The 23,846-nt window shown below is 39.7% G+C and overlaps 1 protein-coding gene across 1 annotated transcript; it reads left to right on the top strand.

Annotated features, from left to right (window-relative positions):
• The first annotated feature begins 1,257 nt into the window (after window positions 1-1,257).
• Window positions 1,258-23,545, top strand: shmt2 (serine hydroxymethyltransferase 2 (mitochondrial)). Its single transcript, XM_035151601.2, has 12 exons — window positions 1,258-1,397; window positions 9,277-9,468; window positions 12,861-12,940; window positions 13,598-13,798; window positions 14,065-14,146; window positions 16,298-16,420; window positions 18,538-18,677; window positions 18,813-18,975; window positions 19,461-19,560; window positions 20,337-20,492; window positions 21,427-21,534; window positions 21,709-23,545. Exons 1-12 carry the CDS (start codon window positions 1,365-1,367, stop codon window positions 21,834-21,836), a joined length of 1,506 nt encoding a protein of 501 aa, XP_035007492.1. The 5' UTR covers window positions 1,258-1,364; the 3' UTR covers window positions 21,837-23,545.
• The last annotated feature ends 301 nt before the right edge of the window (window positions 23,546-23,846 follow it).

The raw sequence follows: 23,846 nt of genomic DNA, 5'->3' as shown, positions 1-23,846 counted from the left end.
TCTTCCAGCAGGACAATGACCCTAAACATACAGCCAGAGCTACAATGGAACGGTTTAGATCAAAGCATGTTAATGTCTTAAAATGGCCCAGTCAAAGCCCAGACCTAAATCCAATTGAGAATCTATGGCAAGACTTGAAAATTGCTGTTCACAGACGGTCTCCATCCAATCTGACTGAGCTTCAGCTTTTTGCCAAGAAGAATGGACAAACATTTCCATCTCTAGACGTGCAAAGCTGGTAGAGACATACCCCAAAAGACAGCTGTAATTGCAGCGAAGGGGGGTTCTACCAAGTATTGACTCAGGGGGGGTGAATACTTATGCATCCAACAGATGTCAACTTTTTTGTTCTCATTATTGTTTGTGTTACAATAAAAGGTATTTTGCACCTTCAAAGTACTATGCATGTTGTGTTGATCAAATGGGAAAAAGTCTATTTAAGTCTATTTGAATTCCAGTTTGTAACAGTACAAAATGGGAAAAAGTCCAAGGGGGTGAATACTTATGCAAGGCACTGTATCTTGATTGAACCAGTTTCTATTTGGCATCTCCATAAGATGATACAACCACTGAAAGCTGCCTACACTCATTACCTCTGCCAAGAATGTTGTTCTTTCACTGCTGTTTGTTTGTGGGTTTATTTGTTAGCAGGATTATACAAAAATTATCAAAGAAAGTCACACAGTCCACACACCAAACCTGTGGAAGGGACGGGGCCTGGTCCTGGGATGAACTCATTGAATTTTGTTGCGGACGCAGATCAAGGGATGGATCCAGTATTTATTTTTCTTTAACCATGTTTTATGACAAATAAATGTATGTTCTCAGACCACTTCCCTTTTCATTAAAAATGCACAACCATGCACATATTGGCAACACAACTATATAAATCATATATGGCAATTTAATTTAAATTTTAATCAATAGCAATATAACAAAGCTTCAATAAATATATATATATATATGCATTGAGTAAGGATAGTGAGAAGCTATAAGACAAAATCAATTGTCCTTTGTTCACTTTTTTGCTGTTTATCAAGTGTCTTTGATGTCATTCAAAGACATCAAAGAAAACCTTGACTTTAGAGCAAGCACCAGCCTTTGAACTCAAAAGAAATAATGATGTGACATGAATTGTGATACATATCGATATTAGCTACCATGTGCTCAGACTCCCCATGAGCCTTTGCACGGATATGCAACGTGTGAGTACATGAACGACAGACAGCTGATCGTGTAGGCGGCTTCCTCTCAGCGGAACTACGACTCCCAGCAGCCCTTGCGGCAGGCTCATCGGTGACATCCTCGCAGTCCTTCCTGAGCCAGTCAGCGCTGCTTCTTCCTCTGGACGGAGAACTGGAAACATGCTGTCCTTCACGCTGAGGCGGCTCACACGGGTACGTCCATCGATCAACACAGTTTGTATCTCACTGTTTCCCAGGCAGGGAGAGATGGCGGCTCTCTGTGAGCTGTTAGCAAGATGAACGTCAGGGTTACTTAATACTACAGCCATGAGGGGGGGGGTCCAGTTGTCCACTTCTGCCTGAGTAAGCTCAGTCACCTTCTAAAAAAAAATGATTAACGACCATTTGCTGCTATTTGTGTTCCTGCTCTGCTCGTGTTGTTGTTGTTGTTGTTGTTGTTGTTGTTGTTTCTCAATGGGAACGCTGTCAGTTGTTAGCTAGCTGCTAAGCTAGCAGGCTAGACGTGCCTGCGTGGTGTAGAGCTGCAGCTGAGTCCACGTAATGATGCAACAGCGAGTGCTCCGTTTCATCATGTGGGGAAAAAGTCAGCAGCAACACGACGGACACTTTTCTATGCATCAAAAGAACTTGTTCAGTTTATCTGACTGAGTTTAACTTTGTTTCAGACTCACGGGTCCTCATCAGTAAGATAATATATGGATTATGGTGAAAGTAGAAATATAATAACCTTGTTTCCTTGGAATTGTGCAGGATGGGTAAAAAAAAAAACTTAACTTAATAAAACTTATTATAAAGATATAAATTTGTTAAGAATTATTACTTAACTGTGTGAAGGAAAAGGGATAATGTGTTATGAAGTTTTAAAAGAATTATAAATGATCTAAAATCTGGTGTTTTGCCCAATATTTGATCAAATAATTACAAATTTTGTTTCTCTTCTGTATGAACTTTAACGATTTAATGAGATGAGCTGTGAATGTTTTTATTTTTTATGTGGCTGTGTTTGTGTCTTATGTTTAAGTAATGTGTATGACTGTGTGTATGACCCCAGAAGAAAGAGCTTATGCTGGTACGCATGGGGATCCTAAGAAAGAAAGAAAGAAAGAGAAAGAAAGTAAATAAATAAATGACAAAATACAGAGCAAAAATATAGAAACAAAATGATCACATGTTACAAGTCCACAGGGATATAAAAAAAAAAAAGAGTACAGACTTTTATTCCAGTGTTTCTGAAACCAGGAGTTTAAGTTCCTATTGATCACCATTTTATCAAAACATAAATTTATACATAAAATCCCTCAGTTGGTGACATTGCTGCTACCCACACACACCATCCTGGAAAATGTAAGCAAAAACCTGATTGCATCATATGCCACCTGAAACTTTTGTGCAGCACAGTCTGCTTTAAAAAGTGCTATTTTAACATGTGTTCACATGTTGACTTGGTTCATACAGTTGCCAGCACTGACGCTGCACATAGTCATTGCCACATAAATCGTTCCTGACATGTCACTTTGATCTTTTACTTTGTTCTTGGCATTTATGACTTGGTCTCGGTTATGAAAACACGAGAACTGCACTTTGCCATTTTACAGCTTTACATATGCTGTTTTTGAACTGAAGTGCACCTCAGGTTAGGAGCCTCAGTCTTTGTTACTCAATGCAGATATAAGAGAAGCGTCACACACTGATATATTAACTAGAAATCAGTTGTCCTGGCCTCAACAACGTCCAAAGTGCAATAAAGGTCGGAAATGTACTCTGCAAGCTTCAAGCAAATATTAACTTCCAACTTTGAGAAAATTATGAAACAGATAACACTGTATTTTTTTTTGTCATATAAGGGAAGTAATATCTAACATTTCAGCAGTGTCAGCAGTTTCTTGACTGCTGGAATATTTATAACTGCATTGTATCTGCCATGGTATTGTAATCTTATTTTTGATTATGATACAATATAGATATTATCCTCATATAGAGAGTCTAAGCTCCAAGGTCCACTGACCCAATACACACAGCTGTCGGTGTATTACCTGAACTTAGCTGTAAACAATTAGCTGCCACTTACTTTTACATTGTGATGAAGAATTTGAGTTGAAACACTTAGAGCTTTTAATTTTTGTAAAGCAGCATACCTTGCTTTTTGTTGTGCCTTGTTTATCACGAGGCAAAGTACAAGATTTCTCAATTCTTAGTGTCATGATTTGTTTTTGGATCCAGAGTTCGCCTGTTTGTTGATATCTGGACTAGTGAAGCAGCCCCTCTCTCCCTTTTGGAATTTGCTCTCTCTATTGACATCTGTCACTGTTGGTTATAAGCTTCATGAAGTTGTAATTTAATGACAGGATATTATCCTCGGACAATATGCAGTGCGATTCTTACCATAAAAATCCCTCATTTTTTAATGTTTTTTTCACTGTGACAGTAATTGTAGGGTACTCTACCACTCTGGAGAGAGTCCCCTTAATTACCCAGACTGGTGGTCGTCTTGTTTCTTAATGATTTGACGTTTTCTTACACTTCCCACAATAGCACAAAAGATGAGTGTTTTGTGCTGTTGCTTCATTGTACGGTTGTAGAGCTGGTCACTGGAAAAGTGAGCCGTCTACAGACGTCCAGTCGAACAAAGATTTTTGAAAGCAGCCAAACGCTGTTACAGTGTCAGATGGTTATGGGGGGGGATGAGAAAATTGCAGTTCAAATCCATTCGCTACAAGTCTTGTTTTACCAGTGTTGTTTTTGTATGGCACACATTGCCATCACTCACAAAAATGTCCTACAGGAGATAGCTCTCACTCAGACCTAGATTTTATAAGTCACCATCAGTATGTTGGACGGTTCCTATTAAACTAAGTGGTTCACATGCTTGCACACATTTCCTATTGATGCTAAGTGGTTAAATGTGACTCTTCATTGAATTATCAAAGGACTCACAAGACCGTCTTCCTTTAGGTGAAATCATGTGGTGTCATAGTGCAGTTTTTTCTTGTTTCAGTTGACCTCGATATCTTTAGGGGACAGATTAAGGATTGGTGCCATGAAGATTACTTGTTACTATATTTCTTTCTTTGACAAACACACATTTACTTATTCATCACTGGCATGGTTGTTCTGAATTTGGCTAGTTGCTGCTGGTATTGGATTCCAGTTCAGACTGTACAGGTTTAGAAAGCTCCAATGCAAACATCATTAACATAAGTAATGAATGCAGTGTAGGAAACATTCAGCTGCAGCTTTTCATTTTTACCTGGTGCTGATGAGTCCTCGAATCTGCTCAAACTAATTAACTAGATGACAAGTCTAAATTAAACTTGTGTGTCTCTGCACACCACAGTCAGTACTTGTCAGAGATATTTTGTGGGAGAAGAGCCATCACTCTGTAACACTACTGCACAACCATGAGCGAACTGAGTGTTTCTGCACTTCCAACAAATCATACTGGGTGAGACATCTTGGTGCTTCACATTACATCAGTGTCAGAGCTACGCCTGAATAAGATTAACTTTCCTTCGTATTGCGATGCTGAGCTCAAGTACAGCCTCAGACTTTAACGTACGACTTTAACATACTCTCTTTTCTGTTACAGATGATGTTTGAATTGCATAGGTACCAAATAAAGGGACTTTTGAAGGTTCTTAATCTTAGATTCAATCTACAGCACATGGATGACAAAAGCTTAAACCTTAGAACATCTGAATTCAAAAGGACACATTTATCATGTAATGCATTAGTGCAGCAAACTAAGTGTAGCTAGTATGTAAGTAAGTATTTAAACTTTCTCTTTTTTTGGCAGATTTTAAATTTGACAGTTCTGTTGAACATCTGGGGAATAAAGGAAAAAGAAACAGGGTTAGAGTTAGTGTATGAGACTGACTGCTGTCCAGCTACATCTGTACACCCATCAGAAAAGGTCTTTTAAACTACTGCACTTTATATGAACTGGAGGTCCTTATTTTTAGGCCTTGCTGTGCCCATTTTTACATCCCTCAAACTGGTAAAAAAGTTCCTCATTAAGACCAGAATCACTTGCAGAACTATATATGTAGTTCTGCAAGTGTATTGCCCGATTAACCCACCCTATGAAAGCACATCTGAACCCCTAGACAAATGTCAACAGCAAAGCATGTTTATTCCTCGTCAAAGAAGGACATGTCTGTATTGGTATTCCCCAACAGGGCACAGGTTCAAGAAAGGCCATGCACATGTATCTTGACTCACTAAGGCATCAGGAAGCCCCGTGAAGAGCCCTTTCACCATCATCTTCTTCACTGCACAAAGCGTTATGGAAGAATTACGCCAAAACTGAGTCGTTCTGGCATCGCTTAAATCTGTGATTGTCACCCGTACAACCCTTTGACCCAAATAGAGTGGAGTCGCTTCAGACTCTGCCTTTGTCCCTTCACGCTACTTCACCCCATCCAGATCTCTCCGTCTGGTGTCATCTAGACTGAATCACAGGGCAATTTGTAACGGACAGCCCTACTATTAGTCAGTGACAGGGAAAGAAGCAACTGCATGTCAGACTGACGGATGCTGTTGCCCTGTTGACACTTCTACTCTCTGACCGTACATACCTTTTTTTTCTCCTTCTCTTTAGTTCCCTCTGTTTTTCTTGTGTTACCATGCTGTTTGGTACAGCCACTGATGGACAGCAGTCATCTGTAAAATTGCCTTGCTTTGGAAGCTGCATCAGGAAATGGGCAAAAATAACACAGAAGTAGGATTAATGAAAGAAATGATTTTCAGTCTTTCTGTTACTTCTCCTCTGCCATTGTCGTCTGGCCACAGATGTTTGACAGGAAAGGCAAACTGCTGACAATTACCTTATCATTGTCATGCAGATGCAGCACATCTGTGACTCTGCCATTATTTTGTGCTCAACGCCCAGGTTGATGTGGCCTATCCTGCCCCTCTTCTCACAGCAGAGTTTTCATCCAGTTCACCTTCAAACGACAGCATAATCTGTCGCCAAAAATAGTTCTTCTGTGACATATTGGTGCTTGTTCTTGGATCTCACACTTCTTGGATCAGTTTATCTTGTGTTTATTAATTAATCTCCTGTAATGATCAGTGCTGTGAAATGAGGCGGGAAGGCAGCGAGGAAGACCACTGGGACTGACCTGTGTGTTTGTTTAGGCCCAGAGCTGTCCTCTTTGGACACCATGGCAGTGATACGGTTGACATGAGGAACTAATAAAAATGCCACACGGGTGCAACTTGGCTGAGTGTGCTTAGCAGTGTAGGGTGACATGATGGGGACAGAAGGAGGGGGAAAGTAAAGCAGAGAGAAGTGTGGAGGTGCAGAGGAGGAGGGAGAGGTACCCTTGTCTGTTTTGCAGTCGTCAGTTACGCTATAACCATGGCAGCTTTGCCTTGTGTTGGGTTTTTCTTTGGCTGCTTACCCTGGCCCTGGTGTGTCCCAGCAGAAACCCAGACAGCGAAGGACAGTTCCCGTCAAGATTTAATGACCCGTGTGATTTCTCTGCGAGAAACGTGTCCTCAGAGGCAGCCTGACCTGTCTCCCCAGGCCCTCATCTCAGCCAGAACCCCCGGGGGGGGCCCCTCTCCCCTTCCCCACCATCACCACTGCCACTGGTGACAGAAGGCCAAGGTAGAGATTGTTAGAAATCGTCCATTAATGTGGCTGTCGCCTCCCCTGTTGTGTCACCAGTGTCCCCTCTGCCACCCCGGGGAGCAGAGGAAGCAGCGGAGTAGAGGGGATTGGACAAACAGCGAGGGACTAGATAAGAGCCGATCTTCAAGCTTCTCAGACTATGGTTTATTGGATTTGAATAGTTATAACTCACAGAATTTATTTGTCCACAAACATGTAATTTTTTATTTTTGTTGTGTAAGCTCATTCAATACTGAAATCTTGGCAAATTCACAGAACTTATTCTGTGCACATCTTCATGTTTTTGGATCCATTTCTATTTATGAAATGGGTTTTGCACATTTGTGGGTGGCTTCCTGTCAGTTTGTGTGAGAGTTATGAAAGGGATGCCATGTTGTGACTGAACTCTTGCAGTGCACTTAGAGGTGTGTCAGTAGATTACAAATGTTTCCTCCAGAAACTGCCACCTCCATCAGGCAAAGTGTGTAGATTGCCTCCTTAATGTTTTTGCATTTGGGCTAAATCTAAAAAAATATTTATTTTAGCTTTGAGCCCAAGTTCCCTATCAACACAAAAATCGGTCAAAAATCTGCCAAAGATTGAGACGGAAGTTCCAAATATCATGTCGTCCACAAACCGAGAGCAAGCGATTGACAACGGTGCAGAGCCAGTTTCCCGTGTACAAATGAATCTACAAACGCATACATGTTTATATAGTTGTAGCACATAGTACATAGTTGGTACACATGACATGTGTGCATAGTCTTATTTTAATTACACTTATTAAAATCCAATATAAACTACAGTAGAAACCATTGTAAACTAATGGTTGGTCGTTTTGCCTGCGGAGAAGTTTACCTCATTTGGTGTACGAAGCATTTATCATTCTGCCTTAGACAAATATTCATTATTTTTAAGTATAAAATCTCATAGTTAGTGTCTTTGTTAGATTTACGGTGCAATAAAACCACTACAAAAGATTAAGCTCTCAACCATTTTTTTGTCTTATGGGTGTCCTCAGTCGGTCCTGAGCATTGTGTTAATTGCTTTTTAATGGTGCTATTAAAGAGAGGTTGTCCCTCACACCCCAGCACACCTGTACAGATGATAACTATAGGTTGGTTGTGGTGGGATTGATCTCATCACAGAGTCATCATCATGTTGTTGATTAAATGACAGGAGACAGCCAATTTTTTCTGAGTGCAATCAACCTGTCGGGGTTTTTTTTAACCTCAGAGTTCTTCCACTCGGTGCTTTCCCTGTTGTTTAATGGTTTATAAAGGAGACTTGTGCACTAAAGGGCACACGCATGTAGCTTTAACATTTTATTATTATCTAGTCAAAGCATCTACTGTATGTGATATCAAGCCAGGGATAGCACCAGGGACTTAGCCCAGCGAGTAGCAGTATTCATGTTAAACTTTTAAAAAAAGATATAGAGCCAGTGAAAATTGCATGGACTGTGCACACTCGCATGATCAGGCACTGCAGCAGCAGCAGAGGAAAAACTCGCCAGTTCCAGTCCAGATTAGATAAGCAGGAAGTGCTGAATCTGTTCTCTATATGCCTCCTTTGGTACATTGGGGCTGTAAAAGTCAGTCCTTCAGTTTGTAGAAGTGCTGATAGAGGCATAATTGAACAACCATGCTGATAATTGATATCATGCAAACACGCCAGCTTCTAATTATACCAGGCTACATATTAGACTGTGAGGAACAGAGGAGGGCAAGAGACTTCAAATGTCTCTGTATTTATGTAGGACAAATCAGAGTGTCACTTCAAGTATGTAAAAGGATCTGATACATTCTGCAGAGAAATTGTTTTCTGTGTAACCTGTCTCTTATTATTTGTTGGTGCCTGTTTAAGAGAAGAGCCCCAACTACCTTTATCAGCACATTCTCATCGGACACATTGTTATCGATTCTTCCCTCCTTTTAATAGGGCCACATTTTTTTCAAAGATAATTTATCTTGCTTAATGTTTCCTAATCACCAAAAAACCTACAGTTGTCCAAATTAAACCTAAGTGCCAACAACACCCTCGCTGGGGACATAATGGTTTTGAAGAATTCTAGCAAACTTCATTACATCTGGAACAAACGTCTACTTGGACTGGAGGATGGCCTGATTAGAATTCAGTGGTAAAAGGTCAATGTTACTGTGACCTCACAAAACACAATTTTGGTCATGAGTCATCACCTAATTATTCTTGTACTAAATATGACAAAATACACTCAATACCTTTCATAAAATTTGATCAGTTTTCCGTACATTTGTATACGTGTCTGGAAAGGCATGGGTGTGTAGTGGATATACTGTGGATGTATTGTGGATTCTTTGAAGTAGTACAATCTGCCGATAAGATATGCACTAAGTTAATATGTCACTCGATTGTTTTCCTTTCTTTGTATCCCCGCTCTTTTTATTAAAACCCCTAACCGTTTGTTTCTGTCCACAGCCTCTGTGCCACAGAGCCCCTCTTCTTGCCAGTGTACGTGGGCAGCAGTCCCACGCTGCCACCCATACCGCGAATGAAGATCGTCCATGGACAGGCCAGGATAGCCTGGCCCAGGACGACCCTGAGATGTGGTATCTTCTGCAGAAAGAGAAGGACAGGCAGTGCCGAGGCTTGGAGCTCATTGCGTCTGAGGTAAAGCAACTTTCAAATATACACACTACAGTTTAAAAAATCTCTGGTTTTATTGAGATTTAAGAGGTTCAAGTTAAGTGAATAACCTTACATAACCTTGCTAATATAAGCAAGAAAACCAAGGTTAGAAACTTGGTGTGAAAAAGTCAGTGTAGGAACAAACTGTTACTACACCTCTAGTATCAGGACAGGAAGTGTTGGTGCCTATTGTTATCAGAATGGTGAGGAAAAAGGCAGGAAACAAAGACACACTGGTTGTCACACTGTGGAATCCAATAATGGAAGAGAACAGCACAGTCTCTGGACTTAAACCCGATCAAGCTGGTTTGGTATGAACTGGACAGAAAGTGAAAATGCAAAGTGCAGCACATTTGTGGGAGCTTCTGCACCAGTGTTGGGAATACATTTCCACAGATTATATTTCCCAATAAATATTTCCCAATATTTCCAAGAAATGCATGAGTTTGTTTGGCTGCTGAATGAGTCAGAAATTAAGATTCAATTTAGTGTTCAAGATTCTTTAATTTTCTTTTAAATATGATTTCATTTGTCCAGTGCTTTAAGGACACAAACATTATGAACATTTATATGTACGTTTCAGTAACAACTGGAAAAATTACTTAATATTATATAACAGTTTATTTAGTTTTAGTGAACTGCTTCTCCAGCATAATTGTGACCTTCTGACTCAGGCATACACAAAACCGATATCATGAACTCTGACGTGTGCAGTTCAAATTGACCTCACTCTTCATTCATTATTCACCCACTGACCAGCTGTGCACAGTTTGCTGTTCTTCATTCAAACGTGGCTTGAATAACTTGCAGCACATTTGTGTAACACTTTGTTTTCACTCCAAAGCTGCATGGTGTGAAATGTAAAATGTTTTACTCTTCAAAAGAGCAGGCAAGGTTTTATCCCGCGTTGCTCTTTTTCCTCTCTGCTCCTGTCTCTTTGCCACAGTAGTTGTTCAGTGGAGTATATCAGCTCCCTCTCAGCACAAAGCCTGACCACTCGAGTGTGAGATAAAGCTGATATCTTCATTCTGCCTCTTTCCCACCTCTTTCTCTGAAGGCGCATCTCACTAACACACACACACACACACACACACACACACTCATACACAGAATGAGTTCCTTAACCCTGACATTAACTAACTAAATGCTGCAGCGCTAACTGTTACCCTAACACTACCTGAACCCACCCTGACCCTAAAAATAGTATCTTTCTACGCACAGCTGATTTGATAAAGTACCTATTGACCGTTTACTTTAATGCAGTTAAAGTACTTGTCATTAACTGGAGCCTCTGTGCTAAAATGTGGCGTTTGTAAAAAATACAGTTGTATAAAGTTGGCTGGACTACATGGACTCTACGGATTTGTGTATTCAGGTTGAAGTCGCCATCGGGATGTAAAAACAACCGCACTCGCACACATTCAAGTCCCCGAAAAGCAAATGAATTTATTTTTCTAATATATGCACAGTCGTCAGCATGACAGACGGACGCGGCAGAAAGCTGGTACTGGAGCTCTTATCTCCCTTGATCTTCTCTTGGCTCCCAGGTGAAACATTAGCATAACCACACACAACACGCACACCATCGGAGCAGGTGGAGACTGTAGGTGATTGTGTGTTCTTTGTGTCAGAGCCTGTAACTGGCCAGCATGATTAAAACGGCAATGTGTTGTTTTTATGAAATTGACATATTTTCCTACATAATGCATGTGCCCATAAACATGCAGCTCAACACTTTGCCAGTGCTAAGCTTCCAATAAAAACGTTAAAGCAACTTAATATAAAGTCCTGTGATGCTTTATTTAAAAAAAAAATGTACATTGTCCTTTAATTTTATAAAATAAATAAGAGGGAAGAGTGTCTGTATGGCAGGAAGGTTTTGACATGATTTGGAGAAACTCTCCTGATCTCCAGAATACATATTCACAAATGCATCCTCTGAAATACCAATAATATTTCAACCAAGAGAAACATTTTACTCTCCAAAAATGAGAAAAAAAGAAACTTCAGGAAAGTCAAACAGGAAAAAAAAATTTAATCCGAGGTTGCCATAAAAGCTGTGGGGGGTTACGCGCATACAGAGCAGGGCCGAAATTGTGGCAGGACAAAAGTTTTGTGTTGTATTTAAATCCTCAATTGCTAAATTTGTATTACTCACCTATTCTACTCCTCATATCCAACATAAACCGAGACAGGAAGTGGTATGCGTTAATGTTGGCTGGTGACGATGATGTTACCACTAATGGCTGAAACCAAATAGTGTTACTTGCTCCCGTGGAGTACAGAGCTGAGGATTAGGCTTCCACAATCAAGGAGCCATTTGACAAGAGCCTTGCAAGCTGCAAAATGTACTGTGCCAACATCAAACACTTTGGGGACACAACAAAATTGAGAGCACAGCAAATGGAATGAGTGGATCTCTCTCAACTACTCTATGTAAAACTGTCAGTTCACATTTTGTTTATTTACATAATATGTTTACCAAAAGATTCTTGCTTCGCTGATTGCATAAAAACTAGTGCAAGGATGTTGGATGTGACCGGGACTGTGATGAATGCAAATGCAGATCCAACTGTTCTATAAAGGAAAAAAACAACAATTATTTAATTCATATGGTGGTTTGTTCTTTATACTATGTTTAAAGACAAAAAAACAAGATTAGATTGAAATATCACCTTTCAGTATTGTTGTATATCCCAACATATGGAATCATAAGCTCTTCATCGTGATAGATAATCCTCACCTTTGAGAAGCTAAAATGAGGGAATGGTTTTCTAAAAACAAGGCTTAAACCAAAGCTTTCTAAAATATTTGTCAAAATACCTCTTAAGTATGATCTTATTAATAAACTAAAGTTGTATCTTATTATGATCATGATTCTGGTTGAAGATCATTATTGGTCCAATCTAATGTATCATAGTAATTTAGAAAAATAAATCAATGCAATGAGTTTACTGAATTTGGGTTCATAAATATATCAGAGTTCTGTATCTGGTAATGGTATATTAAACAAATCTTATTTAAAATGTCTTATGTTCAAGCACACGGACAAGGTGTTTTATAAATATGTGGAATAATTGTCCTTTGCAGTAAAACCACACTCACTGAAATAAAAGTATTTTTCATACACACATTGCAAAATGATGAAAACGGCAGAAAAGTTTATTATATTATCTTGTATCCTCAAGCAGCATTGTGAAGTGCAGAGTGTTAGTCTATGGAAGCCCAGAGGTTCAATACTGTAATGATTGCCTTTAGCTGGAGGGGGATTTCTCACTATCACTTAACAGACTTTAATTTGCCATCCTTGTCCCTTTTGTCCAATGGCGTCATTGATCTGACTGTGTGTGTGTGTGCTTGTGTCACCACCACAGAATTTCTGCAGCCGAGCAGCTCTGGAAGCTCAGGGCTCCTGTCTGAACAACAAATACTCTGAAGGCTACCCAGGGAAAAGGTGAGCATTTATCCAGCCACACCCCAGATTATTAACACTGTTGATATCCGCTTCGGGATATTTGTCACGCACACAAACACACGTATAGGCACGCACTGATTTATACTGTGCATTCTAGCCTTATTACTGTGCCAACCACACAGCGAATAATCCACAGCCTCTGCTTTGCCAAAATAGATTCCTAAGGGGATACATGGGAAGAATTTGGTGCCAGGCGGATAGTTGGATGTTTCCTATTTTCTGTTTTCTATTATTTCCCTCGGATAATTCACATTTAACAGCAGCAAACAGAACTGTTGAAATGTTCCTCCTTTGATTTTTCTTTTGCCTAAAGTAAATCTCCCTCCTAATGAATATGTTTAATCTTTTTTTCCCCCCACTTTATACTTGTCTGTAATCTTACACCTAAATGTCATGAACTAATTTAAATGAATGAAGCCAAAAGGTCTCTGTAATTTCACCTGATATGTCCCAGATCTGATGTCAGGTCAACATCTGCTGACCATCGTTGAGATTGGCTTAAACTGATTTCATATCTTAACGTCATTACGCAAGTGATTTCCAGGATCTGTTTGTACATGGTGTATTTTTCATTCAAAGAAAATCACGTTTCCTTTTCTTGCCTTCTCTCAAACACCTGTGACCATACATTCAAAGATACTACGGCGGAGCAGAAGTGGTCGACCAAATTGAGCTTCTGTGTCAGAAGCGAGCCCTGGAGGCCTTTGACCTGGACCCATATCTGTGGGGTGTCAACGTTCAGCCATACTCAGGCTCACCCGCTAACTTTGCCGTCTACACGGCCGTCCTCAACCCCCACGACCGCATCATGGGCCTGGACCTGCCCGACGGAGGACAGTGAGTAGTTACTGTGGTTTCTCTTTAACACTTAATCACTGCCCTGTCACTTATTTTCTCCTCTACTCACACTTTTCGAAGTTGCCCCGTTTTCTATGTCAATGCTACTGCGTCACATTTAGGACCAGAGGAATGAATTTTATAATTTTTTTCTTTAGCTGCAAATTGTTTAACTTTTATTTTACCTAAATCAAGTTGTTTGCAAAGTATTGTAACTGATGTGTCTGCCTGTTTGTCTGTCTACATGTATGTTTTTGTCACTCAAGTCTGACCCATGGCTACATGTCTGACGTAAAGAGGATCTCAGCAACCTCAATCTATTTTGAGTCCATGCCATACAAGCTAAACGTAAGTAGAGACCCCTACTACTGGTATCAACTAACAAACAAGTGGAGTCTTCTACCAGTGATAAACAAGATTCCTAAACATGATGAAAATTTTTGGTTAAACAAATTAATAAAACAGTGATAAAAGCCTGTTATAGTATCATGAGAGCTGTGCAGCTGATACAGTTTATACAGAACCATATTTGAAATTCCTATAATTTGGTCCTTTAAAGTTCAGACAGTCGTGTGCAGGATTTCAGGGTCAGTTGTTTTCTATGACTCACTTATAAACCAGCACTTGAACGTGTACATTTGGTCAGAGCTGCCACAGACTTCTCAGATATCTGGACTTGCCAGTGCAAAGCTTTACTTGTTCTGCAGCAGCACTCTGTACAAGGTCATCTCTGCTACTTATTAAATTGTGCAGGTATTTATTGATAAACTGCACTTAATGTGGATATTTTGCAAAATAATTTATTGGACCGTGAGGCAAGAAATGTATGTGAAACATCTGGAATGAAATGCCATAAAATGTGACCTCAGCTTTATCTTACTCACAAGTGTAGACACCAAGCAAAACGAACAACAAAAAATGTGGTAACAACACAGACATAAAACTTACATTGCTGGTGGAAAAAATGTATCTACAGAACTAGTTCAGTGATATTTTTAGGACGTCTGGTATGAACCGCTCTCTTGGGGTCATACCACAGCATCTGTCCTCACTGGGTTATGGTCTGGGCTCTGACTGAGCCACCTCAGAAGGCAGATTTTCTCAGTTTGAAGTCAATCTATGTGACATTCACTTCAATGTTTGTGGTTATTGTAAACAGCTACCCCTGACTTACCTTCCTATTATTCTGTAAATTACTTTGTACAAGTTTGGGATTTGAATGGAATTAGGGTTTGTTATATGAACTGAAAATGTTGCCTGAACGGAGATTGTTTTATTTTTAAAACAAAAACGTATTAGTGTGGATGAAGCCTCAGTATCTAACTCAGGGAATCATTATCCCATCAGACATTCGCTCGCTCACTGGTGCTCGCCAGACAGAGCAACTTAAACTCAAGTGTTGTTTGATGTGTGGCCAGTCTTTCCCCAATCTAGCCATTCAGTCCTATTCGCATACAACATAAAACAACTGAAGTGCTGCTTTCCACCTACATGATGATCTGTACTAACAGGCCCACTCGGATGTGACCAGTAATTATTCAAGTTAAAAATGTAGATAAGATCATCATGTGTTAGTGTGCAGCATTTTATTTCCTTGGGACATAGTTGTGTGGTAGTGGTGCTAGCGGCTGATGGATGGCCATGAAAGTCTGCATGTCCAGACCTGCTGATGTATGGGCTGGCAGGACCCCTCTGCGAGAGAGATAATGGGAAATCGACAGGCTGGCCAGCACCACTGGCTCTGTCTTCACAATGAGCAGCTTGATGGAGTGAGGGGGCATCCATAGATGTGCTCTGGAGATGGGAGATTATCAGGTTGTCTAAATAAAGCTTTCCCTTCTTCTTTTCTCTCTTTTTTTCTTGTCTGCCTTCTTCTCAATCCTTTTTGTCTCTCACTTTGTTTCTCTCCTCCATCTTGTCCTTTCTCTCTTTTGTCTCTCTTTTCTGGTTCTTGGAGTGAAGGCTTGGGGCTAAAACCTCAGATTCTGACACAAGACAAACTGGTCAGTTGAGTGCTCCTGACTCCATTTCATGTGACTCTGAAGTACACCCACTGAACAATAGACTGTCTAGCATGCCTCTTTATTGCTCAGTTCAGTGAAAAAAGCAGGAAAAGTCTCCAAACCAACCTCCAATCTGTTCAGCCTCATTACACCAGTTGAGTAGATCCCTGAAAGGTTAAATTAGGATAAGTAGGGGGGGATTACTGCAATTGCACCATCTTCCTCCATGATATGATGGGTTGAAGTGTCTCCCTTAGATACATTTCTTCCCCTTTTAAGGTAGCCAAAGTACCTCAATTGCAGCTGCTTCAAATAATCTTCAAATGGAAAAAAAAAACTCCAGTGTGTTGATATCTTTTCTCTGGATCCTCAAGATATCTCTCTGCTTTTGTTTTTTTCTCCTGACCCTTACTCTCCCTCTAATATTGTCATATTCCTCCTCCATGTCCTCTTTATTCTTTCCTCTCACGCTGTCTCTCTCTCTGTGTCTCTGCAGATTGCAACAGGACTCATAGACTACGAGCAGTTGGAGTTGACGGCCAAGCTGTTCCGACCCAAGCTCATCATCGCTGGCACCAGCGCCTATGCCCGCCTCATTGACTACGCCCGCATCAAGAAGGTGCGTGGAGAACTCTGTATATTCAAAAGTCCCCCAGCTTTTACCCCATCCATCTCTCTATTTATGTGTTTCACTCTACCAGCAGCCTGTTTATTCCACTTCTCATCCTGCCGTAAGAAGGACATCTTATTTTAAACTCACCTGTCACTTCACCTGATTCCCTTGGTGAAACCCAGCTAGGATTATTTCTAAACATATTTCTGTCTGTTCTAAAAACTAGAGCAGAAAGAGACGGCGACTGGTCTAAATATTCACTTTTTAACTTTTGACTTCCAAACACAAACCGATTTTGAGGCTCTTTTCACCTTTTGCACACCAACACAGATGCTGTCTTCCTCTCTTGCCTACTCGACCAAACTAAACATGGCCCCGACTCACGCATACGCAGCACCAACTTCTAGCCGCACACTTCACTGCTCTTTGGCAGTGCACAAGAGGCCCCTTTATCTGTTTTTGTTATACCCACTCGCTGAATCACTTCATTCAGTCCGTGACTGCTTCCCTTTGTTGCAGAGCTCCACTTTAGCCTGCACCATCAGATGGAGTGTCCCACCATTACAGAGCTGTGTTTTTATTAAGCACCATAACTACTTTGCCACTAGGCCTGAAGTGGGGCCATATTTTCCTCCTGGCATGTCTCTGTGGAACTGTTCTCCGTTTTATGGCAGAATCTGCTGGGCCGGGCTCCTGTCCAGACTTTCAGCGTTGTTACCTAGATTGAAGCAGCCCCCTCAACACACACCCCAACACACACCCCACATCTGAAATTTGATTCACTATCTGTGTTCATCAGCTACTGCACATCACCCTCTTGTGTTCTTTACCCCCTCCAGTAACCCTGCCATCTCCCATGCCTTTTAATCTAATAAACATGCGCTGATCCAGTTTAGATATGAGGGAAGGGAGGTTGTCATGATAATGCATATTAATTGGAGCACTAAAAAGATTGTTTACTACTCTGATCATTCGCCAGCAAGTCATTTGCATGTTAGCGAGCTATTTATTGTTTGTCTCTTTTTCAATAAATACTGGCAAGAGACAGCCAGGATTTATTGAATTATACTGTAATATTTCTGGCCTCTGAAGACAACTGAAGAGTGTAATTATACCAGCTCCCATTTGAAATATCTGCCATTTGAGTTGGTAGGAACTGCTAACAGATGTAGTGTTAGTTATCAAATCTTAACCATGGGGGAAAAATGTAAATGTATTAGAGCCCAGAGATCGTATCTCTTTATTTCACATTTCAACATACAGTACAGAGAACAGTCTGTACTCTTGGGTAAGACGACTAACCCGTTTTGGTACTTAGTCTCCCAATTTGGCAAAGTAAACTTAAAAGAAGATTAAAGATGTTTATTTTGCTAAACAGTGGAATATTGTCAGCTAACCAAGTCAGGCACCTGACGGACAGAGTTTTTGTCCTGAGATCCTGAAGATCAGACTGAAACTCCCTGAAGTGTAGAGGAAGGTTCTAAACTTTTCTGACTGCAAAGTATCTGCAACCAAATGTATATAGAATTTAACTTTTGTCAGAACTTACATTATATTGTCAACTAAAAGTAGGACACTATGTATAGGATGGCCATAATCTCTGCATAATTAGTCTTGTATGGATATAGAAACATTCAATTTAACCTAAGCGACAACTCTTAAATCTTACAACCTAACAAAAAATGTCTCGCTACCCACAATGCTTGACTGCTCAAGGCTCTCGTACTGAAAAACTATAAGTTCTCAGTACACCTCCATCAAGACCCAACAGTCTCCTTAAATTCAGTCAAGCTGTACCAAATAGCACACATTCAAAGATATCACTCCCCTAAACTACCCTGATCTTTTGTTTGCTAATATCCATGAATTATTACTAATTATTCCTTGGGAAATTTGTGAAAATGTAAAAAAAGGCCTATCCCACAACATTAAAGGAAGTTGAAAAAATGACCCCTGTCATTTGAGGGGTTCTTCCCTGACCCATACTGTGATTCATCCAGTAGTTTTTGCATAATCCTGCTATCTAACAAACAAAGATGAAAACTGAATATTTCCTGCAGTGGGGTTTAAATTTGAAACCTAATTTGGTCTTTGTTCCCTCTTTTACACCCGTTCTCTTTCAGCTGTGTACTGACATCAAGGCCTACATGCTTGCTGACATGGCCCACATCAGCGGTCTGGTAGCAGCCAAAGCCATCCCCTCTCCCTTTGAATACGCTGACCTGGTCTCGACTACCACACACAAATCCCTCCGTGGAGCCAGGTAAGAAGCACTGCCAATGTGCAAGAGGAGGCACGGGCAGGGACAAACATTAGCAGGGATAAATCTTGACTTGGGTTTTAGAAAAAGATAAAATGCTAAAAATGCCTAGTTAGTAAATTGCTCTGTTTTGTCCAGGGCTGGCCTCATCTTCTACCGTAAGGGGGTGCGCTCAGTGGACAAGAAGGGGAAAGAGATCATGTATGACCTCGAGGACAAGGTCAACTTCTCTGTCTTCCCCTCGCTGCAGGGTGGACCTCACAACCACGCTATCGCTGGTGTGGCTGTGGCACTCAAACAGGTCAGTGCTGCACAACCATGCCCTGTTTCATAACTAACTTTGTATTGATGTAGCGCTTTATTACGCTGCTCTGTTATCTCGTAATAAGACACTGATAACTGGTGAATCAAATTTTACAGTGAAACAAAATCTTACCCCTGAGATGCTTTGACACCACCTGGATCAGGAGCTTGTTCCCTGAGCTACAGGCAGACATCTGTCTGTTCTCTTTCCCAAGTGTGAACTGTGTGGTCATTAATGTTGTGATAAACGGTTATTGAAATTGAATATGTTAAAGAGGACAGAAAGGCCGCATATTTTACTTTAACCACTGGAGGGAAGTTCTCAACATGTTTGGCTTTGTTTCACTTAGATTCGGTCATATTAGGAAAGTATCCTGTATTTATCTCCCAAGACACAAATAAGAAAGACTTTTGAGTTTTAAAAAATAAAGAAAAATACTATGTCGTGTATATATTAATGCCTTATCTTTTCTGTGTGACCAGGCTAATTCTCCCATGTTCAAGGAGTATATTGCCCAGGTGTTGAAGAATTCTAAGACAATGGCCACAGCTCTTCTCAGTAAAGGCTACACCCTGGTATCAGGTAATCTAATTTATATTTAAGCATTCTCTTACTTTTAAACACTGGCTCAGCAAACACGATAAAGAAAAATCTAAAACACAGGTCAATAAAGAGAAATGTCCTGTCACCGCATCGAAATTACATTGTTAAAAAAAAAAAAGGAAATGCATTTAAATTCATGATGTGCAAATGGGCTTATGTCGGAGTAACTACCTCGTCAGTCAAGAAAATGGAACCAGAAAGTGGTCACTTTGTGGTTGTGAGTGAAAAGTAGAATCTTGTACTGCATTCGATACGCTGGCCTCAGCTTCTTTTTGAATGTGAAGCCTTCATTTGAAACCTTAACAAATACAGACACGTCCTGTGCTTACACTGCATTATTTGCATACTCTTTTTATTTTTAATCCCTTTGTAGATGTCGCTTCGAAAAGAGAAAGAGGAAAGAGGTGTTTTATACTGATTAAATTAAATTAGAAACTTGTAAAAGAAATAATCGTGCACTTTCTCAAGTAAGCTGCTTCAGCTATGTCCTTTTTAGAATAAAATACAGTCGGATGCTAATTTATTAGGTACACCCATTTAAAACTAAAGTAGTCTAATTTAGCAGTACTGCACTAAATGCTAACTTCATGAAGGTTGTCATGTTCATTTTTTAATAAAACTGTTACATTACCTCATCAACATTACTTCAAAGTTGAGAGGGTTTGATCAAAAGCTAAAAAGTGAAGTATGTGTCCATGAAGCTTTGGACTTTCCACCTCTTCAAAAGTTTTAACTGGTAATGCTGAATATTTCAGGCGGGACCGAGAACCACCTGGTCCTCGTGGACCTGCGGCCTAAGGGCATTGACGGAGCTCGAGCCGAGAGGGTGCTGGAGCTCGCGTCCATCACTGCCAATAAGAACACCTGCCCTGGGGACAAGAGCGCCCTGACTCCTGGTGGCCTCAGGCTAGGTAAGGAACAGCTTCAGACATCACCACATTTAGCTCCACTCAGACAAGTTCATGTCATACTTATTAGCAAACAAAAATAACTGTGCTGATTTGTGTAATCAGAAAGTTTTATAGCTCAAAAGACTGTAAATTATATTCCTACACTCAAGATAATTAGTCCAGTTGTGCTGGTCAGTTGTTCTGACCAACACACTGAGACGGAGTGAGTTTATTTTTGTCATAGTTACTTTGCAGTCGACTCCACTTGGTCTGTTTTGCTTAGTTTTCTAAAATGTAGTTTTGCATATGGAAATTAGTCAGCCACCAATTAAGCCACAAGCACTGAGCAAAACATAATTAATTAAGCATGTTTGGCTTTTTAATCATCTTCCAGGAAGTTCAAGAGCTCCACTTCTACACTGTGACATATTTAGCATCATCTTAAGGCAAATACTTCACCAGCAGCACAATGCTCTGCTCTTATTATTTAAACTTGGACTGCACCTTTGTAACCTATTGATTGTCAGCATCTGTTTGGATTTGACACATCTGGAGTCTGTCAGCATCTGTTTGGATTTGACACATCTAGAATCTACTATTTCAAAATTTCCAGAAGGTTCTGTTTTTTTATTTTTTATTTCCAAAGACCATATGGTTCCTCAGTTTAAAAAAAGCACGAAAAGGAAAAGCAGACAGTTAAACTGTAAAAGTAAAAGGAAGAAATTACCAGTCTTTACTTTTTATTTCAAGCTGCAGGATTTGTTAGTATGATTTTTTTGTTTCATCTGTTTCTGCTTGTATTTATGTCTGAAACTTTTTTTTATTTCATTTGCTGCCCATCTTGAACAGGACTCCTTGGCAAAATATATATTGCTTCTCAATGAGACCCTTCCTGGTTAAATAAAGGCTAAATTAAAAGATAAATAAATAAAATATGTAATCTTCTCCGTTCCAGGTGCTCCAGCCTTGACATCCAGGCAGTTCAAAGAAGGAGACTTTGTACAAGTGGTGGAGTTCATGGACGAGGGCTTTAAGATTGCGTTGGATGTTAAGAAAAAGACAGGTAAGCCTAATGTGAGGAGGGAGACAGATTACAGTTTAGCCTGGTAGTTGAAATGCAACAAATAAATCGTATTATGCTATAATAAATAGTTGAATACAGAAACATGAGAGTAAAAGAAGGCTCTGTGGTTACTAAAAATATTATGAACACACTCTTTTCCGTTGTCTTTTCCAGGAAAGCTCCAAGACTTCAAGAACTTTCTTCTCCAGGACCCAGAGACTGTGGCTCGCATCGCTGACCTACGCCACCGCGTTGAAGCTTTTGCCAGGCCCTTCCCCATGCCAGGCTTCGACGATCATTAGGCCAGTCTGTGCGGACTCAGCGTGCTGAAAGCCAGGTGATAGAAAGCTGGCTGAGCAGAAATGTCTAAGGAGACGGGAAAAATGTCATGTGGTAGTCAAATGTGCTTGGTGCCAGTAAAGTGGGATGAAACGTAAGTTTCCTTGTAATCAGTCAGATTTGGGAAACTGCCTTTTTATACTTCTTTGCAGTCATCATTTTAATATTCTTTAGGGGGGGGGAAACCTGGCCTTCATATTGAGGCAAAGAAAAAAATACAATATTACAGAGGGTTTTTTTTAGGGGCGAAGAAAATATTTTCTATTGTATGTGTAGAAGATCTTTATCACTTGTTTTTACACACATTTCTGTAACATTGGTTAGAGCGAGGATTAAATCAACATGTTGAATCAAATAAAAGCAACAGTTATTGGTCACACAGCCTCTGTGGCCTGAGTAATGTATAATTGGTAAATATAATAAATTATGCTAAAGAGTCTTAATGCTGTAAGGAGTCCTAACTAAAATCAGTAATGTAAATTGCTATATTCACATGGAGATGCATGCATGTTTGTTTTTTTTACTAATTTACTGTTTACATAACCAGGTTCATAAGAAAGCTTCATAATGTGAAGGATTGTTTTATCAAAAATGTTGTGTTGACCATATAACAATTTCCCAAAGGAGAATTTTCTTGAAAATCTGAAATTCTCTCAAAATATAATTTTTGAAATGTATCCCTTTAACTCAGTAAAGATTTGTCTCGACCCTTGTCTCTCAAGGGTTTAGGTCTGAGTGTACAGGAGAAATATTAATATAAAGCATCACTACAAACTTAGTCACATTTTTTAAAAATACATTTAATGCCAACAGTTAAAGCAAATAATCAAATTTGCTCCAAGAAGTAGAAGTACTCAGTTTGTATCAGATTGCTTTACAATATAATAAGCCCGCCTTGGAAACATCTCCTTGGTGTGAAAATAACCAGGTTCTTTTTTACGCTTATAATTGCATCTTTTTTTCTCGGCACTCGTATAATAGATGTCAGATTATAATTACGCTATATATTAGTTATGTCATAAACAACCAAATGAAATACAGATGTCATCCTGGATTATTTCCTTCAAGTGCATTTACAAAGAGTATATACTTTTGTATATATTGTTTAAATAGAATTAACTGTGTAACTATCGTTTCACCTCGAGTATCAATATGATTTGTGGATTTAGAGGGAAAAGTGATTTGTTGTGCAGTCTGTCTGTTCTGAGTGTCATTTACTTTACCACATGAAAACTGTGATGCAGCTGGATTTGATAAAACATTTTCACGGTACTTTGTTGTCTCTCTGGTTCTCAGATTGGCACTGTTGTCATTATCACTGCATCAGTGAGGAAGCGAGATTTCTGTCTGTGAAATGGTCTTACAGCACAACTGAAAAGAGGCCATTAGAAACAGGGTGTTTCTCTCTTACGTTGCACAGAACCCAGATTCTACAGTCAACGGAATTATATGAATTATCCACATCACTGGATAATTTCTTGACAGCCAATAGGGTAGATGTTGCCAAATGCACCAACAAGTATTTTACTAAAGTGGTCGTGAATGCACTATTTGTTTGTTTTCATCTCTGATGTGTTGCCAGCGATTGTACATCAAGTTTGAACTGCCTTTTACAGAACATTTTTATGTTAATAGCTGAAATCTAATAAAAATCGCAATAACTCAAACGTAACTGATGTTGTCTGAGTGATATTATTATACATTTCTTGTCATACACATACACTACAAGGCCATCATTCTATGTGTGTGTTTATCTAGACTGTGATGATGCACATTTTTCTGGAAGCAGTGATGTATTTGTTTGTTATATTGTTTGAAATTGTGACTGCAGTAACACATTTTTAATAAGATGTGTACAAAGTGATTAATTAAATCACTTAATCAGGTCGGTCTTCTCATTGATGATTCATCTGGTTAAGGTTTGGAACAGAAAATCATACAGAGAAATAATAACCATGGAAAGTTTTCTATAA

The sequence above is a fragment of the Hippoglossus stenolepis genome, chromosome 3, assembly GCF_022539355.2.
Source record: "Hippoglossus stenolepis isolate QCI-W04-F060 chromosome 3, HSTE1.2, whole genome shotgun sequence".
In the NCBI taxonomy this organism is placed as follows: Eukaryota; Metazoa; Chordata; class Actinopteri; order Pleuronectiformes; family Pleuronectidae; genus Hippoglossus; species Hippoglossus stenolepis.
Note: the sequence above shows the minus strand (reverse complement) of the source record. Positions and strands in the feature narration are given on the sequence as shown.

Coding starts and splice junctions, on each gene's coding strand:
- shmt2 (XM_035151601.2), top strand. CDS start 1,365: ATGCTGTCCTTCACGCTGAGGCGGCTCACACGG. Junction 16,421..18,537: donor ACTACGCCCGCATCAAGAAG/GTGCGTGGAGAA, acceptor GTTCTCTTTCAG/CTGTGTACTGACATCAAGGC. Junction 18,678..18,812: donor AAATCCCTCCGTGGAGCCAG/GTAAGAAGCACT, acceptor TGTTTTGTCCAG/GGCTGGCCTCATCTTCTACC.